At 40.2% G+C, this 20,686-nt stretch overlaps 2 protein-coding genes across 4 annotated transcripts in view; one reads left to right on the top strand and one right to left on the bottom strand.

The window, feature by feature from the left end:
- CENPP (centromere protein P) overlaps window positions 1-20,686 on the top strand; it is a 392,292-nt gene that overhangs the window by 72,070 nt on the left and 299,536 nt on the right. The window lies entirely within an intron of this gene.
- On the bottom strand, window positions 1,628-14,644 carry OGN (osteoglycin). 2 transcript variants are annotated; one of them, XM_077275996.1, is made up of 7 exons: window positions 14,512-14,644; window positions 13,763-14,021; window positions 8,541-8,619; window positions 8,193-8,351; window positions 6,590-6,792; window positions 5,052-5,147; window positions 1,628-4,365 (listed from the first exon to the last, which is right to left on the bottom strand). In XM_077275996.1, the coding sequence occupies exons 2-7, from the start codon at window positions 13,934-13,936 to the stop codon at window positions 4,189-4,191; spliced, it is 888 nt and encodes a 295-aa protein (XP_077132111.1). In that variant the 5' UTR covers window positions 13,937-14,021; window positions 14,512-14,644; the 3' UTR covers window positions 1,628-4,188. The 2 variants fall into 2 exon arrangements, with proteins under 2 accessions (XP_077132111.1, XP_077132112.1); XM_077275997.1 differs by lacking the exon at window positions 14,512-14,644 and having other exon boundaries at window positions 13,763-14,068.

The raw sequence follows: 20,686 nt of genomic DNA, 5'->3' as shown, positions 1-20,686 counted from the left end.
ATGCAGAACTTACACCTTAATCACTACAGTAGAAACATGCCAGTGTAAGGAGACTTATAGGCCATGCAATACTACTGCAGGAAATTGAATATGCAAATTGTCTCTTCAGAGAGGAAAGGGACTTCAAGATGACCAGTTTAATATTCCAAAATTCAGCTACTCTTCATAAGCAAAAAATAACTCTATAAATCGTTATTTGCTTATGACTGTTGTCACCACTCAGTCATTATAAGCACGGACACCTCAACCTATAAGACTCTTATTTTTTTTTCTATCTTCTCTTTTGCTAGAAGGGTCACGTGCGAAATGTAGTGAATGTTTTGCAGAAACCATTTATAAATGATAGAAGCGGACACTACAATAACATTAATACTTGTAAATTAACATCACTATGTAAATACATTTATTAAGTACTAACAGAGGCATAAATTGTTAAGACTTGGCTCAACCAAGATTCTTTCCATCTTCTATATTTTCTTGTTTTTAGCAATAATAACTCTCATAACCATGCAAAAGACGTGAAACTAATATATATAAAAAATAAAACTGCACTAGTAGAGTTTCCAAGGATCTAAATCGTGAGCTTTTGCTACAGAGCACAACCTATAAATAGTGGTTGGACTTCAAAACTGAAGACCGTTCTTTCTCTTAGTGGTAATTTTCTTACACAGTTTACATCACAGAAGCACAAACCATGCGAGCCGTCAGTAATCCTATTATCATCGTGATTTACCAGAGTAAATCTAGGGGAAGGGAATACTAGACCTCACATCTTTACTCCTGTTTTAGAGAAGTTTTTCCCTTCTAAGCTAATTACTTTACTAATGTCGTATTGCTTAAATCTGTCGCCAGGTTTTTGCTATGTAATCTTAGAGCAGCATGATGTATTGAGACAGAACCTGATTCCAGTGATTCATCATTTACTGGGCTGCTTGCTGTCATTTTGATAAACTCCCTGTTTTCTCTTCTGCAGAGCTCTGAATGCTGAGCTCTGTATAACCCCGCCCACACCACTGATTGGCCACTTTCTGTATACACAGTAAATTGACAGAAAGCAGCTAATCAGTGGTGGGGGGCAGGAGGACTAGATAGCACGTGATTAGGGATCAGCGGACCGGTGGAAGTTCGGGTTCTGGTACCTGACACGAACTTTAGTCCAAAGTTCAGGTACCAGAACTTTACCTGAACTTGAACCTAAACGCCATTGAAATGTATGGGGATCCAAATTTTGGAGCTGGAAAATTTTAATTCTTTCTCTCTTCTCTCCTGGACTTCCCTGGAACTCCGGACATTAAAAAGAACTTCCGGTAGAAGTCTATGTTCAGCATCAGACACTAACTTTCCGGTACGAACCCCGAAGTTTAAAGTTCGGTATCGCTCATCTTTACACGTGACACCTAGTCCTATAGTGATAACACTTTGATTTTATTGAAACAAGAACCTACAATCTAGTAAGTGACACAATGCTGCCATCAAGGTCTAATCTCAGACCCTCCACCATGCTGCTATCAGATTCCATAATAAGCAAATATCCCGCATTTAATAAACAGTTCATCTCTCTAGGTTTCCTGTTTCAGTCTTTGCATCCTGGGCAAATAAAGGTGTGACCTGCCTTTTTTTTTTGAGCTGGACATTATATTCCAGTAGTTTCCCATGGCTGTGTCCATTAGCCGGGTTTCAGCCCTTGTCCACACACATCATTTGACACATGGTAAGGTTTTAATATTAGAGATTAGAACCGTCCCGAATAGGGTCACCGTGATGTGGTGGGATGGCTTTTTGCATTTTATTTCATCAAAAATATGCTAACTAAGCACCCTACGTTATTTTCATGCACTGTTGCAGTTTATTGATATACTGCAGGATATTGGCTTATTATGTTTTTATCTTGGGTTTTTGACTGTTTAGTGGCCAGTGTGAATATGCACTTACTGTACAACAACTTTACATTCCAGTCATCTCTCTAGGTTTTCTATTAGATTACATACACAAACCTGCTGACTGATTCCCTTTAATGACCAGTGTGAAATACTGCTCAGTAAATCAATATATGGACTATACTGAAATGAATGTTTTTTACAGAAGAATTATTCTTTGAAGCCACAAACCAAACACAACTGTCCCATAGACTGTCACTTGTGGTTTATTCTATTCCTGAAGAGTTTGGCTATTTTATTAGAAAGATTTACTAAAAGTCCATAACCTGTGAATTTATGGAGCATAGGTTACCTATGTGTCACTGCAGTAGAATGTAATGCACAGGAGCGCTCAGCACATACATTACTATCTATGTATGCGCTGTAGTTTTTCTGCCTGGAGCAGGTATAGGCAGGGGCAGAAGAGTCATTTGAGTAGATCTTGTAAGTGTTGCTATATTTTAACAATATGGACTGACACCACTAGTCTTCCATGCTTACACGGCATATACAGTACATAGGTAGCGGGTCATCTTCAGTTTAAAATATGGAGACAGATGAGCAGTTTATGGACTTTTCAGCAAATCCTCCGATAAAGCTGCAAACTTCTTCACAAAATTAAAATTCCATCCATATCTGACTTGTCATAGATAAATGTATAACTATGACATATACATTATGGAAGAGTTAGACTGGTGCCACCAAGGATTGGATGCTTTTCCTAACACCGTCTTCCCTTTCCTTCCGAGAAGTAGCCGTGGTCCCCGCTTACTGACACTTATTATAGTCTAGCATGTCTTTATACCACGTGATAAATGGGATTCTCACTGGAATGCAAATAACACTTATTGTATTAATAGAAACATATGCAACTTTCTAATCTACCATCTCTCTCAAATCGTCACCATTTCTATAACCCCCCAGTGCTATCAGTGAATGGAAATCTTTTTGCCTATATCTAGAGACCCATAATGTCGTGTTAATTTTCTGTTTTCTTGATGTCTATATATTTTGGGTTCACGAGATAACCTAGGTTCCACCAGGTGGGTAATATAACGTAGCCTGCTACAGTATTGAACCTGGGGGGGTTAAAAAAGAAAGAAATTATACTCAATATACTCTACTTGTCAGTAAAGAAGCAAATTAAAGTGGAAGACGACCATTATTCTTAAAACAGAAATATGATGTTACTGTAAACCTAGGCTATGTGTATCAGAGTTGGCTCAATCACGGGTCATGCATTCTCAAGATCTCCGCTGGTAGTTGATGAATGGAAACAGGCTGTGAACCTGCACCAAGTACCAGAACGGGATTATAGCCTCCTCCAGTCACCAACTAGTGGAGATCTTTACAGATCGGGAGGAATCCGAACACTGAGTATACCAGAACGTTGCATTAATATTATTACCCTAGTTAATAGTTATAGAACGCTCTCTTTCTTGGCGATATCTCATTCTCAAGGTGTCATCTAATGTCCTAGGATTATATTGTCTGCATATGTCTTCGGTAATCTACATATTACAAAAAATGTGAGACCATCATTGGGCTTAAATTGTGGGTCAAACATAGTCCTTCTAATAGTATACAGCTAGAAACCTTGGAATACACATTTGGTCAGATGTTAGCGCTAGAGGTTTGTGTAATGGAGACGTTCTGAGGTTAGTGGTTGCTTTTACTACAGGTATTATGTAAAGTGGCTGGACACAAGCAGAAATACATGTAAATCAATTAAAAAACGACAGTCACTCATTTACTCCTGACCATGTCCCTGATGCTTCCCACTCATCTTCGGGTTACATTGGCCGCAGACATCATGCCTGTATTCCCATCTCCAGTCTTTATGGTTTTAGGCCGTATTCTGCGGAGGCCATCGATGGGCTGCCAACATTATGGCGGGAATACGCACTGTGGCATGTACAACCAGTGCAAATAGAGGTTGAGCGTGAAGCATTGGGGACACAGCCTGGAATGGCCCATAGTAGTGGGGCGAGTGGACATTATATCATTAATTTACGTGTGTTGCCGCCCGTAGTGCAGCTTTTCTATTATCTTTGACCTCCTCTTTCTAAAGAGTTTTCATTTACAAGGCTGATGCTCAAAGCTTGAGTGATTGCTTCCCATATAGGAGTTGAAGCTGTAATGGCCATGGCACAGAGGTCGCTCTATGGTAATGGCCAGGATGCTTGTGACCTAATATTCCTAAACTTGTGACCTAATTGTTTCTGTTGATTGCTAATAGAGGCATTGAGCCACAATGGGCTTGACTACAGACTCATTTTTTAAAATATGATCCATGGGGTAGAACTCTAAGGCAGGTGAAGCTGTTTGGATATTTTCCGAGGATCACTGGGTTCCCGTCCATTCTGATCTCATCCAGTCTGGGTCGTAGGTAACGGGTGTCATTTGCTTTGCAAAAGGTGTCATCTGTGATGGACTCTATATTGTTGAACTGAAGTAAAAAATAAAAGGGAGTGGATTAACACAATACATTCAATAGATTACTTCATGTATTATTACATAGAAAGCATGGATTTAAACATTAATAGGGTTCACCAGATAATAAAGTGATGGCATGTCCCATGTCTGACCTCTGAGGCCTCTACTTATCCATACATGTGTGGTGGATGTCAAGAAGGGGTTAATAGATAAAGATAGTTATTACATACAATAGACCTACGTATATATGTCAGAACACTATAACTGGCAGATTAACCCCATATCTGCAGGTTAATAGCATTATTTTACATGACCGTTTCCCTTTAATACATAGAAACCTGCTCTGATAATGTGTGTTCTCAGCAATCAGACACTCGCCAATTTGCATTTATCAACTATCCAGTGGATAGGAATACTTTTGGATTAAAAAAAAAAAACACTTACAAAAGTTGAAATTTCTGCATGTAATCTTTTGTGGAAAGAAAAAATAATAATTTTTGCTTATGTTAACATTTTTCAAGTCCCGTAGCGTTTTGATTTTTCAGGACATGGGGCAAAGACATTACATTAATGTTGGCAGATCCAACAACTTGATGTGTATGGGGGCAAGGGGTGACTAGGATCCTTCCCTCGGGGGTGAGCTGTTGCATGGTCACTCTAGAACAATCCTGAAGATTGTAGAAAAACAATGACATGTACCTGTAGATGAATGACACGTAGGCTCTCTGGTAGGTTTGCTGGGACACTGTCTAGTTGATTGTTAGCCAGGTAGAGGTATGCTAAGTTGGTCAGTTTCTATTAAAAGAAAAAAAAAACATTTTTAATTTAAAAGACGTTGCTCAGCCTGATAAAAGATTGTGATTATGTATAGAAAGTGAAAACCCCTTTCTCAAAAAACCAACTGTGCTTTCTCAGTCGCTTCATTGGGGGACACGGTAACCCTCAGTTAATATGCTGCCACCAAGAGGCTGACCCTAAGAATACATTGTAGAAAAAAGCTGACTCCTCCCCACCAGGGTACAGCGGGCAGCCGACACCCAGTTATTCCGTTTAGCTTAGTGTCATGTGGAGGCAGATACGGGGGTGGTTTCTTAAGGCTTTTGTCCACATCTTTGTGGAGCTTTTACCTTTGCATCTAGGGATGCAGTTCTTAATAAAAGGCTGCTCCAAGTGACCATTGCTTGGTTAGTAACCTGAGGGACTGCTATTTTTCCTTCTGCAGTACTGGTATTTGTTTCCACACCCTATGGACAGCTTTAGGACATCCCATGGTTCCTGTGTCCCATGGCACTCACCATAAAATATTCTTGTACATTTCATGTGGGAACAAAGCACCCTCCCTTTATTGGGAGAGGGGGTGTTTGGTTTTGCTCCTACTACTGCTTTTGTACCAACTAAATAACTCGACGCCGGCTGCCCAGGTGTAGTCTGGTGAGGAGGAATCAGCTTTTTTTCTAAGATGTATTCTTAGTGTAGGCTCCATGTGGTAGCATATTGACCTATATTTACTGTGTCCCCCAATGAAGGCTACAAGAAGGAGATTTTACTGTGAGTACCAAAATGTTTTATTTACTCGTCCTCCCCAGATCCATGGCGGAGTCTCCACTGATGCTCCTAGTGTCTGTTATTGTGTAACGCTGAAGTCCCTTTTACAGCACTACAACTAATAATTGAGCTCACTGATCGGCTGTAGCACTCACTGTTGATGTGACGTCAGTGCTGCAGATAATAGCAGACCACAGGAGATGCAGTGAAGACTCGGTAAACATAAATTTATATTTTTTTAAGCAAAGCTGAGAAGCCACTTTAAGAAAGCAGCCTCAATAACAAGTTATCAGCACAGATCTTGACACCTCCTTTTCTCATTTTATTCAGACATGTTGAAGAGCTTGCGTCCCCTCCCTCTGTTGGTGAGCTGTATGTTGGGGCCAGTTGACTGGCTCATTTCAGCAGTTGAGCCAACTCTCTTAACTCTCTCTGCATCAGCCATGACAGAAGGGGGCTGGCTTAGGTATTGGAATGAGCCAGTCACTCAGGCCTCTTATACATGATAGGCATGTTTTAGATTTAATACTAAGGATTTTCATTGAATAAAACTCGACATTACTATTCAATAACTGGTCCTCTTTATCCCAGATAAAAAAAGTTTAAAGGATATACTTATTTACCCTCTAGAATCCCATATGATGGGTTTATAATAAATTGTGGTCATTACAATGTTTATCCTTTGCTATTACCTTGAATGCATTGGCTTTGATAGCTTTGCTCTTGATCATATTCTCGTTGACATTAAATGAGGTCAGTTTTGCAGGTAAAGCTGGAATCCTAGTCAGTTTGTTTTCCGCAAGAGAAAGCAACTCAAGGTTAACTAGCTTTTCGAATGCTTTCTCATCAATCTCCTCTATAAGATTCCCTGTTAGGTCAATCCTCTTTAAGGTGGCTGAGAAAGAAGAGGAGGAAAATAAGACTCCCATCATATATCCATCTCCTGCAATAACTATCCATGAGGATGTTGATTGATTATACATAAAGATTCTCAAATAGTCTAAATCATTTCTTTTTTTTTTTTACCAAAAACATTTTTATTTAACATAGAAACAAATCTTACAGACTGTTTGATACAGAAAATATAGCGTATAATAAAATATCACGTTCCCAGGGTTTCAAAACCCCACACCTCCCAACAAGAACCCCTCTTCCATTACCCATCTGATTTTACATAAGACTATCATCCCTCCTTGATATACGAATACCGAAAGTATCATGGAGTGCGCAACCCATAACTCTTTCCAGCATATTATGCTGCTATTGAAGAATAAGTGTATTATATATTATGTCTCTGGCCAACATCACCAACACTACCCTTGAGCATTTAATCCAATCCCCCCACTGTTTCCCAAATTTAACTGTGGCCCCTCTTTTTATATAGACCCATTTTTCCATTAGAATAGTACTGTTTAGACCTCCCACCACTACCTCTTCTACTTAAGGAGTGTTGTTTGCCAGCCAATGCCTACCTATAGACTTTCTAGGTTGATACAGGATCTTGGCAATTGCGAAATGTTTAGGAGGTGAACCTTTAATCTCCCCCTACATACCCAGCACACAAACCTTGGGAGCTAGAGAACTAGGAGTATTAAAAACCTCTGAGATCCGCTTACCACCATCTTCCCACAGCCTAGCTAGATAAGTTTAGGACCAGAACATACCTAAATCTGCCCCTTCCTCCACACACCGTGGACACCGATCATCTGCCCTAATGTCAATTCTAACTAGTATTCTATGAGTTCTGTAGGCTCTGTGTATAAGAAATAATTCAGATCTTCTTTTGGGTCGTATTTATAGATACTTTTCATGGAGACTCCAGGAAATCCTCCCGAGTAGAGTTGAGCTAATGTTTTGAATCAGTCGCCGAGTCTACTCTACTCTGAGTGTTCTATCAATCATTAGATGTACTGTGATAAAGGTTCTTTAAGACACCGATACCATTCCATGATAAGCAAGTGATCCTACTTTTTGTGTTGAGTTCTGCTTTAATTACTGAATGTATTTCACATTATATGGTTTATTTGGTGCAGACTTTGGGGATTCTCTATCGAAAGTCTACAAAAAAGAAAAATGTGCTGCTCCTGTGACCAAGACTGACAAAACCACATTCCCAGATGATGACAAAAGTCAGTCTTTATTTTTTATAGCAGACTGTGAATTCAGATCTACAGCTTGTCTATGTCACATATTGCCTCAATGAAAAATCTGCTGCAAAATCAGCGGATGAAGAGAAGCTGAGCCCCAAAGGGCTCCCACCGAAGCAAAGCGAGAACTGAGCTGCTGTAAACTTACGGAAGTCGGAGAAGTCTTTCGCTGTGATTTTCTTTATTTGGTTGAATCGAGCATATAGATAGGCAGTCTCTTTAGGCAAGGGGGGCACTTCTTCTATATCTGTTTCTTCACAGTAAACTGATCCGCTAAGACATACGCATGCCAGACATGTAGGCAAATCTGAAATAACAAAAAGGGAGAAAAAACACACTGGGGGACTATCTGAAATTTGGTGTCACTAGATATATGTAGCACAGTTAGCACATGATCTATTGGAAAGAAACCCTTTTACATCTAGCTTGTGGTACTATGTTCTATCACATAGATATTCTTACTGGCCTTGGCTGACTTACATAATAAATGTGTTACCTTTAGCGTCCGTAGCGTCTGTAACGCTTTGGTCGGTGTCTCTCCTGGCCCTTCTCTTTGAAACTGTAAGACCATTTGGCTGTTGAAATAATTCGACATATATACAAGTATTAGAAATTGGCAAACAAATTCCAGAATTATCACATTTTGTATGTTTCTACAGATATTAATTACTCGTCATTGCTGACTAGTAATCATAAGGAACAGGTAGAATTTTCATGTTTACCTGTTAAGAGCCATTTAGTCCCTCTGTTAAACTCCTTTGACAGAGTCACCAAATCGGAGATATTCTTTTTCTATGACTTGGCGTCGATTAGCATCCGAATGTTAGATGATTGGTATTTTCTACTATTAATGGCTTTTTCTACATAAAGAGGGTGGTTTCATCTCCTTGTGCTTGTAAAAAAGTAACTCAGCAATTTACATTTTCTTCAAAATCTTCAAGAACGGAAGGATTTTTAATTCTACTGCTTACTGCTCATTGCCTTGGTTACTGGTCACTCTCGCACTCTTATCAGAAGTGGCCGGTGTCCTAGACAAGGCGCGCCTCACTTACCAGCCCTTTCCAATAGATTTTGTCAGAGTTGCTCTGAAGCTGACTGGCTCACTAAATCCTGCCAGCTTCAGTGCCACTCTTCTCTTCTTATGCTACCAAGATAAAGCTGCCATTACTAGCAGCATGGCCGACCACAGAGTTCAGACCGGTGCCACAAGAACATCACTGACTAGTTATGAGGAGCTCATCTTCTCTTGGCAAGTAGGGAGGCAGGGGAGCGCTCTTGAAGATAGGACATGGGAAAAATCCCTTTAATGATGTAAGTACTAGGTGATGGCATACCCTAGAAATGTGCAGTTACCAAATTTTAGGTGAAAACCCCGTCTTTTAAAAAAAAGAGTAGGAAATGAAAAGAACCCGGGAGCATGTACGTTTGTAGACTATACCTTTGCATACCAAAAGAATAAAAGACAAAAATATTGATCTTTCAATCAAATAATCTGTTGTATCCAACTATATATTAGGAAGCTTTAAAGGGATCCTATCACTAGATTCGTTCTGCCAAGCCACGGTATATGTAGTCTACATCTAGGAGACCAAAAGCTTATTGGTATGTACATGGCTCAACTTTGACGGGCAGGATTCACGCCTGTCTAGAGAAGAAACACTCGTGTCAATATAGACAGACACACTTTAAACAGAGCGTCTATGTCTAGCTGAAATGGGCAACAATACTTTAACAGAAGGCAGGTCCCTTGGCTCCACCAAAAACATAAAGTGGTATTTTACTTGTGGAAGTTAGGGTAATTCTCTTTTTCCATTTATGCCTCAGAAGGATCAACTGCGAAATGTACAAAGTGCATCGGTTCACCCGCCGCCTGTAGTCTGTGAGCACTTTGTCACTTTATACTGCATGTTTGCACTTTATAATTGCTGGGACCTGATCTTGGGACTAGAGAGATCTCTAATTCATGCACTTTAGCAGAATTTATGTGTCATGCATTTCAGTGATACTGATGTTACATGTCTTTGTGACCCTGGGCATAAATCTTGTACCATTGGAGACAATCTTTTTATGTAATAAAGTGCATTGATTTCTAATTTCTTTTTGAGTTGTTCAAATGCTTTTGTCTAGGTGGTATATTCAAACTATAGGCAAAAGATAGGCAAAAGCAAGGTGGGCACCACCAAAAGAATATACCGAGATCCAACCTAATGCATATAGAAAGGATAACTGTAGAAAGAGGAAAAAAATATGCAAAAGCAAGGATCTCTCAAAGGTAATAAAAAATGTATTGATACAAAAAACACAAGCAAAGAAATAAATAAAAGCACTTAAAAAGCCCAAAGACCATGTCGTAAGGACCAAAGAACCCTAAATAGAGTTGCAGTAAACCCTAGCTAACATATGACACACTAGGATATCAATACGCATAGGTACACTGAAATGATAGCCTCCGTGTTCTTAAATATAAAAAGAGATCCCATTACACTAAATACAATATCAGTATACAACAAGGAATAATGAAAAAACCATAAAGAATAACAAGCATAATAAGCTCAGATCAAATTGATACCATGCATAGTATATATAAGTAAAGTGCACATGTGAGGTAGCAAGGTTGTACAGGTTAGTAGAGTTCTGAACCTGCCCGACGCTCGAGACCGCTCAAAGCGTTTGGGTTCCAGTCATAGGTGCGGCGCCTGTGCGGCTCAGTCACTGCTCTGTGCATATAGAGCAGTGACTGTATCCGCTGCCCCAGCACTGACTAACAGCCAGCTCAGCATTAGAGCTGGCTGTCACTCCGTGTCGGGGGACGTGGTTATTTGCTCCAGGCAGTGGGTCTGTTAAGTGGAGGTTAGAGATAGGTTCAGAAATTATTAGCCTGAAGATTAACGCCCTATCTGCAAGTTAATAGCGTTGTTTCAATTGTCAGGTTTCCTTTAATGGTGGCTAGCAGCACTTTTGACAGGAGGAACAAGGATTTTTACGTATTAGTGACTACCTTTAGTTAATAAAATTCCAAAGTTTCAGTCTGCAATCTTCATTCCTCCAGTCATTGAATTTTGAATCCTAAATGTCCCCTGATACAATTTCCAGATTTTTCTTCTTGTGGGAGGGTTCCTCCAAGTAATACTATCAGTAACTGGTGTTGAACAAGTTGACCTGGCTCACAATACCCCATTAAATGTGTTAAGTGGGGTTTTGATCAGGGCTGTGTGCAGTCGGTCAAGGTCTTCCATACCAAACTCACCCAACCATGTCTTTATGGACTTTGCTTAGTGCACAGTCATGGGGAACAAACCACATTACCCCAAACCGTTGTCGCAAAGTTGTAACCTACAATTGTCTTAATAACTTTGTATTCTGAAGAAATAAGACTAGCCTTCATTAGAACTGCTTGGGCCTAGGCCAAAAAAATGCAGTCAGGCGTGTAACATTGTCGTCGCACTTGCTAATCTCAGACTTGTCCAACAGATTGTTAGATAAACTATTGCCACACCACAGAACATGTTTCCACTGCTTCAAAGTCCAGTGGTGGCTGCTTTCCACCACTCCATTCAACGCTTGGTATTGTGCTTAGTGATGTAAGGCTGTATACCGCTGCTCCACCATGGAAACCCATTTCCTGAGCTCTTTAGAATGAGCCATTCTTCCAAAACGGTTTGTAAAGACAGACTGCATGTGGAGGGGCTGGATTTTATACACCTGTGTCAATGGGACTGAATGCAAAACTTGAATTCAGTGATTAAGAGGCCCTAGAGGTGTGGCTTGTCTATATAGAGTATTTTTCAGATTTTGAAAATAAGGGAGGCAAACAGGAATATGTATCACTTATTTTTCACGGTGATGCATTTTTTTTACATGTCCTTTTGTAGGGTTTAGCATTTGCCAAAGTGCCATTGTTGTCCACAGGTTATGTCTGGAATTTCACCTCTGCCCTACTCAAATGAATTGGACACAGTTCATGGCCGAAAGGGGACTGTTAGTGTAAAAAAATGTGTATTGTTTTCTGTGAACTGTATAGATAATATTACTATATCCTTAAAGTAGTATTCCAACTTAGACAAATTATCGCCTGTCCACTGGAAATGTGATAACTGTTAGATAAGTGTGGATCACACTGATCACCAGAAACCGCAGCACAATGCTGTTGTCTTTTCGCTTCATTGAAGTATATGTTGCTGACGAAGATATCGAGGCGTAGTGCTTGGCTATCTTCAGGTATCTTCAATGTAATACTAAGATCAAATAACGTGGGCACTACTAATGAGTGGTGCTCAAGTCGGTGCCCAAGCCGTAATACATTTTTAGATAAACTTGTACACACAAAACGTAAATGCAGTGAAAAATTTAATGAGGTAGCGTACATACAGTAGAAGTTCCGGTCTGTTTAATAAGACCTTCATCAATGTACCTCACTCTAATATTTCTGAGTACCAGGGTCATATACAGGACTAGGAGTTCCTGTGGTGATCAACTGGCTGGTTATGCAAAAGTAAATAGTGTCCTACAAACTTACTTAGATAAACTATTCCAATTCGCCTCCCCCCCCCCCCCCCGCCGTTGCATTTGTAATTGTGTATTTTTTAATGAACTCATTAATTTTTTTGTTCCACCTTTTGAAATTTGTTTTTACCGTGTTCAGGTGACTCCTAACTGCCATTGTTTGACCGCTTTTACTCTAAGGTAAAAATCAAAGATTCATATGAAGCCCAGCTATAGGCTCAGCTTCATAGGAGTGTGCAGATGTCAGTGATGGGGGGCCTTCAGTAGGCGCTTGGCTGCTTTGGAAACGTCATGGGGAGTTGGATGCATTAGGCACACCACTTAGATACTTCTGTCAGAGATTGACAGCAGTTATTATAGAGATTGTCCAGTCTAAAGCTACAAGTCTGCAGTTACTCTGAGTCTGCAGACTTATGAATCCTCACATTGTGCACCCTTCGTGTGCGCTATCCGTAGATTCACGTCTTTAGTCACGTAGAATGGCTGCAGACTTGTAGCTTTAGAACAGACAACCCTTATAAGTGGTTAGAACAGACAACCCTTATAAGTGGTTAAAGAGCATTCGAGATAGCTACGATCATTTCTCTTAGAGGCAGGTGGTGACAGTCGGGACCTGTCTTGTATGGAGCTGGCTCGGTTCTTGAGCCTGCCCCAAACACCCACACCTGATCTAGAGGTATTCCTCTCATAACGTAATGGCATATCACTAGAATGTGTCCTCATATTAAGGTAAATGGGGGTCTGAGCTCTTGGACCTTCATCAAAACCAAGATTAAAGGGGCTGCAGCTCTGAATCAATTTGAATTGTTTTACAATGCTCTACCGCGCCCTCGTAAGACCCGTCCACTGGAGACTGCCCCATTCACTTAAGAAAGAAGTGCTCCTTTAAAGCAGTGTAAGCAGCTTTCTTTCTTTCTCATTTCTCTTTTCTTTTTATTTGTTAAACTACTTTGAGTACTAATAATGTTCTCTTAGAGGAATTGCGTTTTCAGGCCTCATCTAATACCCAACTGGGCCATGAGTTTTATGAACTTGTTTATATGTGCTAGGTCTTACTTCCTACTAGTTAGATGTTCACATAAAGTAGTAAACTGCATCAAATTAGTTCATTTGGTCAGAGTTTAGCACGTAAAAAAATCTAATGTTATATAAACATTATAAAATATCACAGGCTGCATTGCTACAAATGACTAAAAACGAAGTATGGGTAGATACCTCTTCAGAAGCTGTTTCCTTCTTGCGTTGTTCAAAGTGTTGCTTGAAGAGCATTCCCTCAAATATTTCATCAGCATCATAGTCATCAAGTGCTTCTTGCCGCAGAGGAGGTGCCGACTGTACGAAGGGTAACAGCAAAATCACAGAGCACCACATATGCATCGTCTGCCTCATGGCTGTCCTTGAAGCTGTTCTCGGAGGATGCAGCTCTACTTTACTCTCGAAAAAAGTTTTCCTGGGGAAAATCCTTTCTCAGTGCCTGGGAGAGAACAGCATGTCATAACAATAGTGAGAGGCTGCATGACTTGTTGGCAGGGACTGCGAAGGCTCGGTCCATTCAGGGGATTAGGCTTAACCCTTTAGGATGATTGCGAAATTCATGTGAGGCTCTAAAGCCATTCAAGGAATCCTAAAAATTACCCTCGTACTAAGCCCCCTTTTTACTGCCTTGACATGTGTTACTCATTGGTAAAATTACAGATAAATTACAACTGATGTTAGTGTTGGCTAATAGCGGTATTACAGTAACACGGTTTAACCTACTCATCGTATAATATAGAATTGGTCAAGTTCTATAGCAAATAGGAAAACCTCTGTAATAGCTGCTGTGTGTCACTGATATAGTAAAATCAATGTATTCATAAATACTTATTACATTTCATCGCAGTTCTATTAGTTTTAAATGCATTGTGTATTTCCATTTATTTCTTTTTACGCATCAGATCTCCGAGGTTTATTAAGTATCCTACCTTCTGTTCCCTGATTGCTCAGTGCCTCGGCCCTTCTGTCTTCATTAAGTTCATTAGATGAGCTATACAGCCCAGATGTGAATAATCTTCCTTGGATGCATAGGAACACATTGCTGTATATGGATGACATGGGTCATGGAATGAAGGAGGCAGTTCCAGAATTTTTAGCCTTAAGGGTATAGATTTACTTCCGAAAGCAGGGGGGGCAAGGCAGCTGACAGTTCACACAGGCCCTAAGGGTTTAGTTTTATGTATTGGTATTCATGTCTTTTACTCACTCACTGCAGGACAGATGAAGAATTCTACATTGGTTTCTGGGGTAAAAAGACTTAAATTATATTTTTCAACTTTATTTTTTTTTCTTTTGTATTGTGTTAAGCAATATATTAAAAAAAAGGCCTAAAGATAAATGAGAGGCTTTCCGCGATATTAAAAATTTATACAAGGTTATTTTTTGAAACGTTTTCTGCACAGCAAATTTTACATTAAATTTGGTACTTTTAGGAGAAATAAACTAGTTGTTTCTGATTGTTCCACTTTAACATCTGGGATTGAATGTTCCATTCTGATGATTTCAGAATTCACAGTTCCTGCTTTTGTACTTTTTTCCATGATTGTATTTTACTTATGATACATACCAAAATGAATGCTCTCTGGAATGATTCATTATTTTTGGATCCAAAAATATTCCGACAAATGCAAGCCTGGCCACTTTCACCACTATTTCTGACAGATTTAGGTCCTTCTAATATTTTATTCTATTCCGTATTCAAACGTTTTTGTATTGAAATCTAAAGTAAAACAATGAACTCAGACAAAACCACTGAAGAATGTCTCAAAGGTACAATCCAACATAAGTAATCTCTGATCATGAGGCATTATGAGAAATTAGACAAATTAGGGGTCACTGTAGACAAAAGGAAATGAGAAATCGTAAGTAAAAAGATATTCCAGTCCTAGCAGATTAGTTGTCACAAGGTCCATCAGTGCATCCATCAGCAACAACTGGAGAGAAAATGAGGATCCTAACGGATTGGTTCATTGTCCTCTGCATTCTTGGGTGCCTTTACATATGAAGATCCTTCAAGATGCCTCCTACAGGTAGAGAAATCACAGCTGCAAGTAGAAGAAAAGAAGCATGGTGGGAAGAGGGAGGACATGGAGGAGTTGAGGGACATCACATTGCATGTCTCACAAAATACTGGAGATGTCCACACCCTGGCAAGCAGGAAGCTGAGAGGCATAGGAGCTGTGTGTACCTGAATGCAGAAAATGGCACACATCTTTACTTAAAGTAATACAATGTAGGCACATTGTGGGGTTTGTTCTTTAAAGACAGTAAGGCTCAAGATGGAGACACATACCTGAAAATACTTATGTAGACTAGCTGATCTTGACATCTTTTTATTGTGTCTTAGCTATATTCTTAATAGTGATCACTGTATGTGAAATTAATAATAAGCGTGATTGCCGCAAAAGTGCAGATGAACAGTCACTAAATTACTTCTTCAACAGTGGCAACTCCATCCACATATAAGTGCACTGATATGATGCTCCCTATGATCATCAGTTTGAATACTCAGTTTCACCTCAAGTGTCAAGGTTGGTCTGAAATAAAAAGTGTTTGTAACCAGGGCTGTGGAGTCGGAGTCCATTTTGATGGAGTCGGTGTCATGGAAATTGAAGAGTCAGAGGTTTGGCTTACCCACTCGGCTGTAGAGTCGGAGCCCATTTTGGTGGAGTCGGTGTCATGGAAATTGAGGAGTCGGAGGTTTGGTTTACCGACTCCACAGCCCTGTCTGTAACAACTGAAGAGACACAAGTAGTAATGCCATCTCAAGATGTAACGGCTTCAATATGCCATCACTTACTGATCGTGGGGTCCGACTGTTGAGTTCCCCCCCATGATGGATGCAATGATGATGACATAACACTAGCTTTGCTGGTTGCAGTGGATGACAGATCTTCTGTGCAGCATAAGGCTGAGGGATCTTCATCTCTTCATTCTTTGAGTTATTAGTGGACGCAGAGGTGTTAATCTCCCCCAAATTAAAACACAGTATTAGTTTAGCATTTCCTCGTGATGCTACAGTGATAAGCCATAATATTAGAAGATGGCCATATCCCTTCCAAGTGGTTCTTTGGTTTTAACATTCTGTGTGGATTGATCGATATAGGACACTTCCATTTTGTACTTTATAGCTTTATAGACAGTGACATTTTTATTTTCTCATCTGTTTTCCTTGCGGTTATACTCCAGGGAAATTAAAGCTCCAAGTTTCTCCACAGATCACTGCTGATTGCTAGAGGTCCTAGTCGGGGGGGGGGGGGGGGGGGGGGGGCACTTTATGATCAAATTCTTGTCAAGGGGCACCTCTAAGAAGTAGTGATTGTGGGAACAGCTCCTTTTCATCTGATCTATGTATCTCATTTGTGTTGTACCAACGCAGAGCGTCTTGTGTGCAGGTTTTGTCTATTTCAGATAGTTGAAACTTATAAATTTAAACTTTTTTTTCCTCTAATTGTCTGAGTCTTAATATCTTAATTTGCAATTCATTTTGTAGGATATGTCTGACTTTATTTGGCACCAAAAAAAAAACCAGAAAACTTTCTACAGATGGTCTTTTGTTTTAGTAGTGTGGAATACTTAGCAGGGATAACGTTGTAGTTAAGTAATGTGTTTCTGGCACTTAGAACTGGAAAATTTCGTGCAATAGCGATTCTTGCCAATACTTACAGTAAAGTGTATTTGTGCGGCTGCTTAAAGGGAACCTGTCATGTGAACAAAACTCTATTAACCTGCAAATATGGGTAAATTTGTAGGTTAATAGTGTTCTGAAACTGTGCGACTGCCACACTGACAGGCCGACTACCAGAAGGAAGTTAATTCTTTTCCTCCCTGCAGCCTCCTGCTTTCAGTCATAGAGAGGCGACCGGCACATTTTCACTCATCACTCAATACATCACTATTGCTATCTGTAACCTCACCCCTGGTACTAATTGACAGCCTGCTCTGTACTGATGCCCTGCTGAGCCAGCTGACAGTTCCACTGGCGTGGTTACAGCCGCCACTCACTGTGTACTAAGCCACGCCGACCACGCCTAAGTGACCGATTGCCGAGGTTGCTGGGAGGAATAAAGTTAATTTCCTCATGGCAGCCACGTGGAATCAGAGCGCTAGTAACCCCATATCTGCAGGTTAATAGCATTATTTTACATGCCAGGTTCACTTTAACTATTTTGCTCAGTTTTCTATGCCATTTAGGACCCATATATTACACAAAAGCAAAGCAATATACAGTGAAGGAAGTAGTTATTTGATCCCTTGTTGATTTTGTAAGTTTGCCCACTGACAAAGACATGAACAGTCTATAATTTTAAGGGTAGGTTAATTTTAACTTTGGGAGATAGAATATCAAAATTAAAATCCAGAAAATCACATTGTATAAATTATATAAATGTATTTGCATTTTGCAGTGAGAAATAATTATTTGATCCCTCTGGCAAACATGACTTAATACTTAGTGGAAAAACCCTTGTTGGCAAGCACAGCAATCAGACGTTTTTTGTACCTGATGATGAGGTTTGCGCACATGTCAAGAGGAATTTTGGTCCACTCCTCTTTGCAGATCATCTCTAAATCATTAAGATTTTGAGGCTGTTGCTTGGCAACTCAGAGCTTTAACTCCCTCCATAAGTTTTCTATGGGATTAAGGTCTGGAGACTGGATAGGCCACTCCATGACCTTAATGTGCTTCTTTTTGAGCCACCCCTTGTTGCCTTGGCTGCATGTTTTGCGTCATTCTTTTGCTGGAAGACCCTGCCATGACCCATTTTTAATGTCCTGACAGAGGGAAAGAGGTTGTCACTCAGGATTTTATGGTACATGGCTCCATCCATTCTCCCTGTTGCGGTGAAGTAGTCCTGTGCCCTTAGCAGAGAAACACCCCCAAAACATAATGTTTCCACCTCTATGCTTGACAGTGGGGACGGTGTTCTTTGGGTCATGGGCAGCATTTCTCTTCCTCCAAACACAGCGAATTGAGTTAATGCCAAAAACTTCAATTTTTGTCTCATCTGACCATAGGACCTTCTCCCAATCACTCACAGAATCATCCAGGTGCTCACTGGAAAACTTCAGACAGGCCTGCACATATGCCTTCTTGAGCAGTGGGTCCTTGCGGGCACTGCAGGAGTTTAAATTTTTATGGCGTAATGTTTTACCAATGGTTTTCTTGGTGATTGTGGTCCCAGCTGCCTTGAGATCATTAACAATTTCACCCCTTATAGTTTTAGGCTGATCTCTCACATTCCTCATGATCAAGGATACCCCACGAGGTGAGATTTTGCATGGTTCCCCATATCGATGTCGATTGACAGTCATTTTGTATTTCTTCCATTTTCTTACTATTGCACCAACAGTTGTCTCCTTCTCATCCAGCAGCTTACTTATGGTTTTGTAGCCCATTCCAGCTTTGTGCAGGTCTATGATCTTGTCCCTGACATCCTTAGAAAGCTCTTTGGTCTTACCCATGTTGTAGAGGTTAGAGCCTGACTGATTAATTGAGTCTGTGGACAGGAGTCTTATAAAGGTGACTATGTAATACAGCTGTCTTTAATGCAGGTAAAGAGTTGATTAGGAGTGTCTAACTGGTCTGTAGGAGCCAGAACTCTTAATGGTTGGTAGGGGATCAAATACTGATTTCTCACTGCAAAATGCAATTAAATTTATATAATTTATACAATGTGATTTTCTGGATTTTATTTTTGATATTCTATCTTTCAATGTTAAAATTAACCTACCCTTAAATTTATAGACTGTTCATGTCTTTGTCAGTGGGCAAACTTACAAAATCAGCAAGGGGTCAAATTGTTATTTCCCCCACTATACCTTCATTGTCTGGAATTGTATACGACCACGAGGAATTGTTACAAATTCACAGAGGTTAACTTAAGGGGTGGCTGCAAAGAAATTTAAGGAATTTTCAGCCTTTTGGTCAGAGAGAAGTCCATAAAATTATCTGCTGCTCTGGAATCAATAAGCGTTTTTCCCGTAAACACAGAAAAGCTATAGGAAACAGACGTAGGCGCAAGTAACTTATTTTTAGTGGAAGAAAGCATTAATCCCAGGGCAATACCTCCCTTCTTGCCTATGGTCTTAAGTTTGCCCCATTTCGCCTTCAGTTTGCAAATATTTATGCGATTATGATCTCATTAACCACAATACAAAGACAGTTCTCCAGTATACAGTGAGCGGTGTCTGTAACTATGCCCCGCTACAGACTGACAGCCAGCTCCGCAGTCCATCAGTGCACCTTCTGCTTACTAGGCCACCGATTTCAGTGTAGGAACCAATGCCGTAGGATTGCACCTTTCTGGCAGCATGTAAACTGATAAGAGATGCTGTTCTTGAGGATATACACTCCTCATAAAATTAAAGAGAACACTAAAATCGCACATTCTAGATATGAGTTAATAACATTTTCCAGTTGGAAATCTTTATTCATTAGTAGAATGTATAGGGAGCAATAAAACATAAAAATGAACAATGTAAATTAAAATTAATATCCCATGGAGGTCTGGATTTGGAATGATACTCAAAATCAAAGTGGAAAATCAAATTACAGGCTGATCCAACTTCAGTGGAAATGCATCAAGACAAGGAAATGACCCTTATTAGTGTGTGTGTGAGTGGCCTCCACATACCTGTATGACCTCCCTTCAATGCCTTGGCATGGTCCTGATGAAGTGGTGGATGGTCTCCTGAAGGCTCTCCTCCCAGACCTGGATTAAAGCAACAGTCAACTCCTGGACAGTCTGTCATGCAACTTGGCATTGGTGGATGGAACGAGACATGATGCACCAATTTTAGCTAGGCTGGACAACCTTCTAATATGTGTGGAGCCACCCAACTCTTCCCTAGATAGCAGTCATCAGTGGAGATACAAAACGGCTGGATTTCAACAGTCTGGCCTTAACATTCTCGAGGAGAGAATTTTTTTTACCAGAAGTGTCTACCAGAGGTTTGCTCTCCATGCCCTAGTAAGAACATGTGTATAGGGCTAAGGGTCACAGATTCGGCTGACTGCTATCTATCCAGAACCATCTAATGCATATGACCAGCATTAAGGCAGCGTTAAAGGGACTCTGTCACCTGAATTTGGCAGGCTATGTA

Source organism: Ranitomeya variabilis, chromosome 8 (assembly GCF_051348905.1).
Source record: "Ranitomeya variabilis isolate aRanVar5 chromosome 8, aRanVar5.hap1, whole genome shotgun sequence".
NCBI lineage: Eukaryota > Metazoa > Chordata > Amphibia > Anura > Dendrobatidae > Ranitomeya > Ranitomeya variabilis.
The sequence above is the reverse complement of the archived record's forward strand: the minus strand, read 5'-3'. Positions and strand labels throughout refer to the sequence as shown.

Bases quoted from the DNA above. Each gene is read 5' to 3' on its own strand.
- OGN (XM_077275996.1), bottom strand. From the start codon at position 13,936: ATGAGGCAGACGATGCATATGTGGTGCTCTGTGATTTTGCTGTTACCC. The intron at 8,620-13,762 runs GTATCTACCCAT...TTATTTCAACAG, and splicing joins AGGAAACAGCTTCTGAAGAG to CCAAATGGTCTTACAGTTTC. The intron at 8,352-8,540 runs GTAACACATTTA...TTGTTATTTCAG, and splicing joins AGACGCTACGGACGCTAAAG to ATTTGCCTACATGTCTGGCA.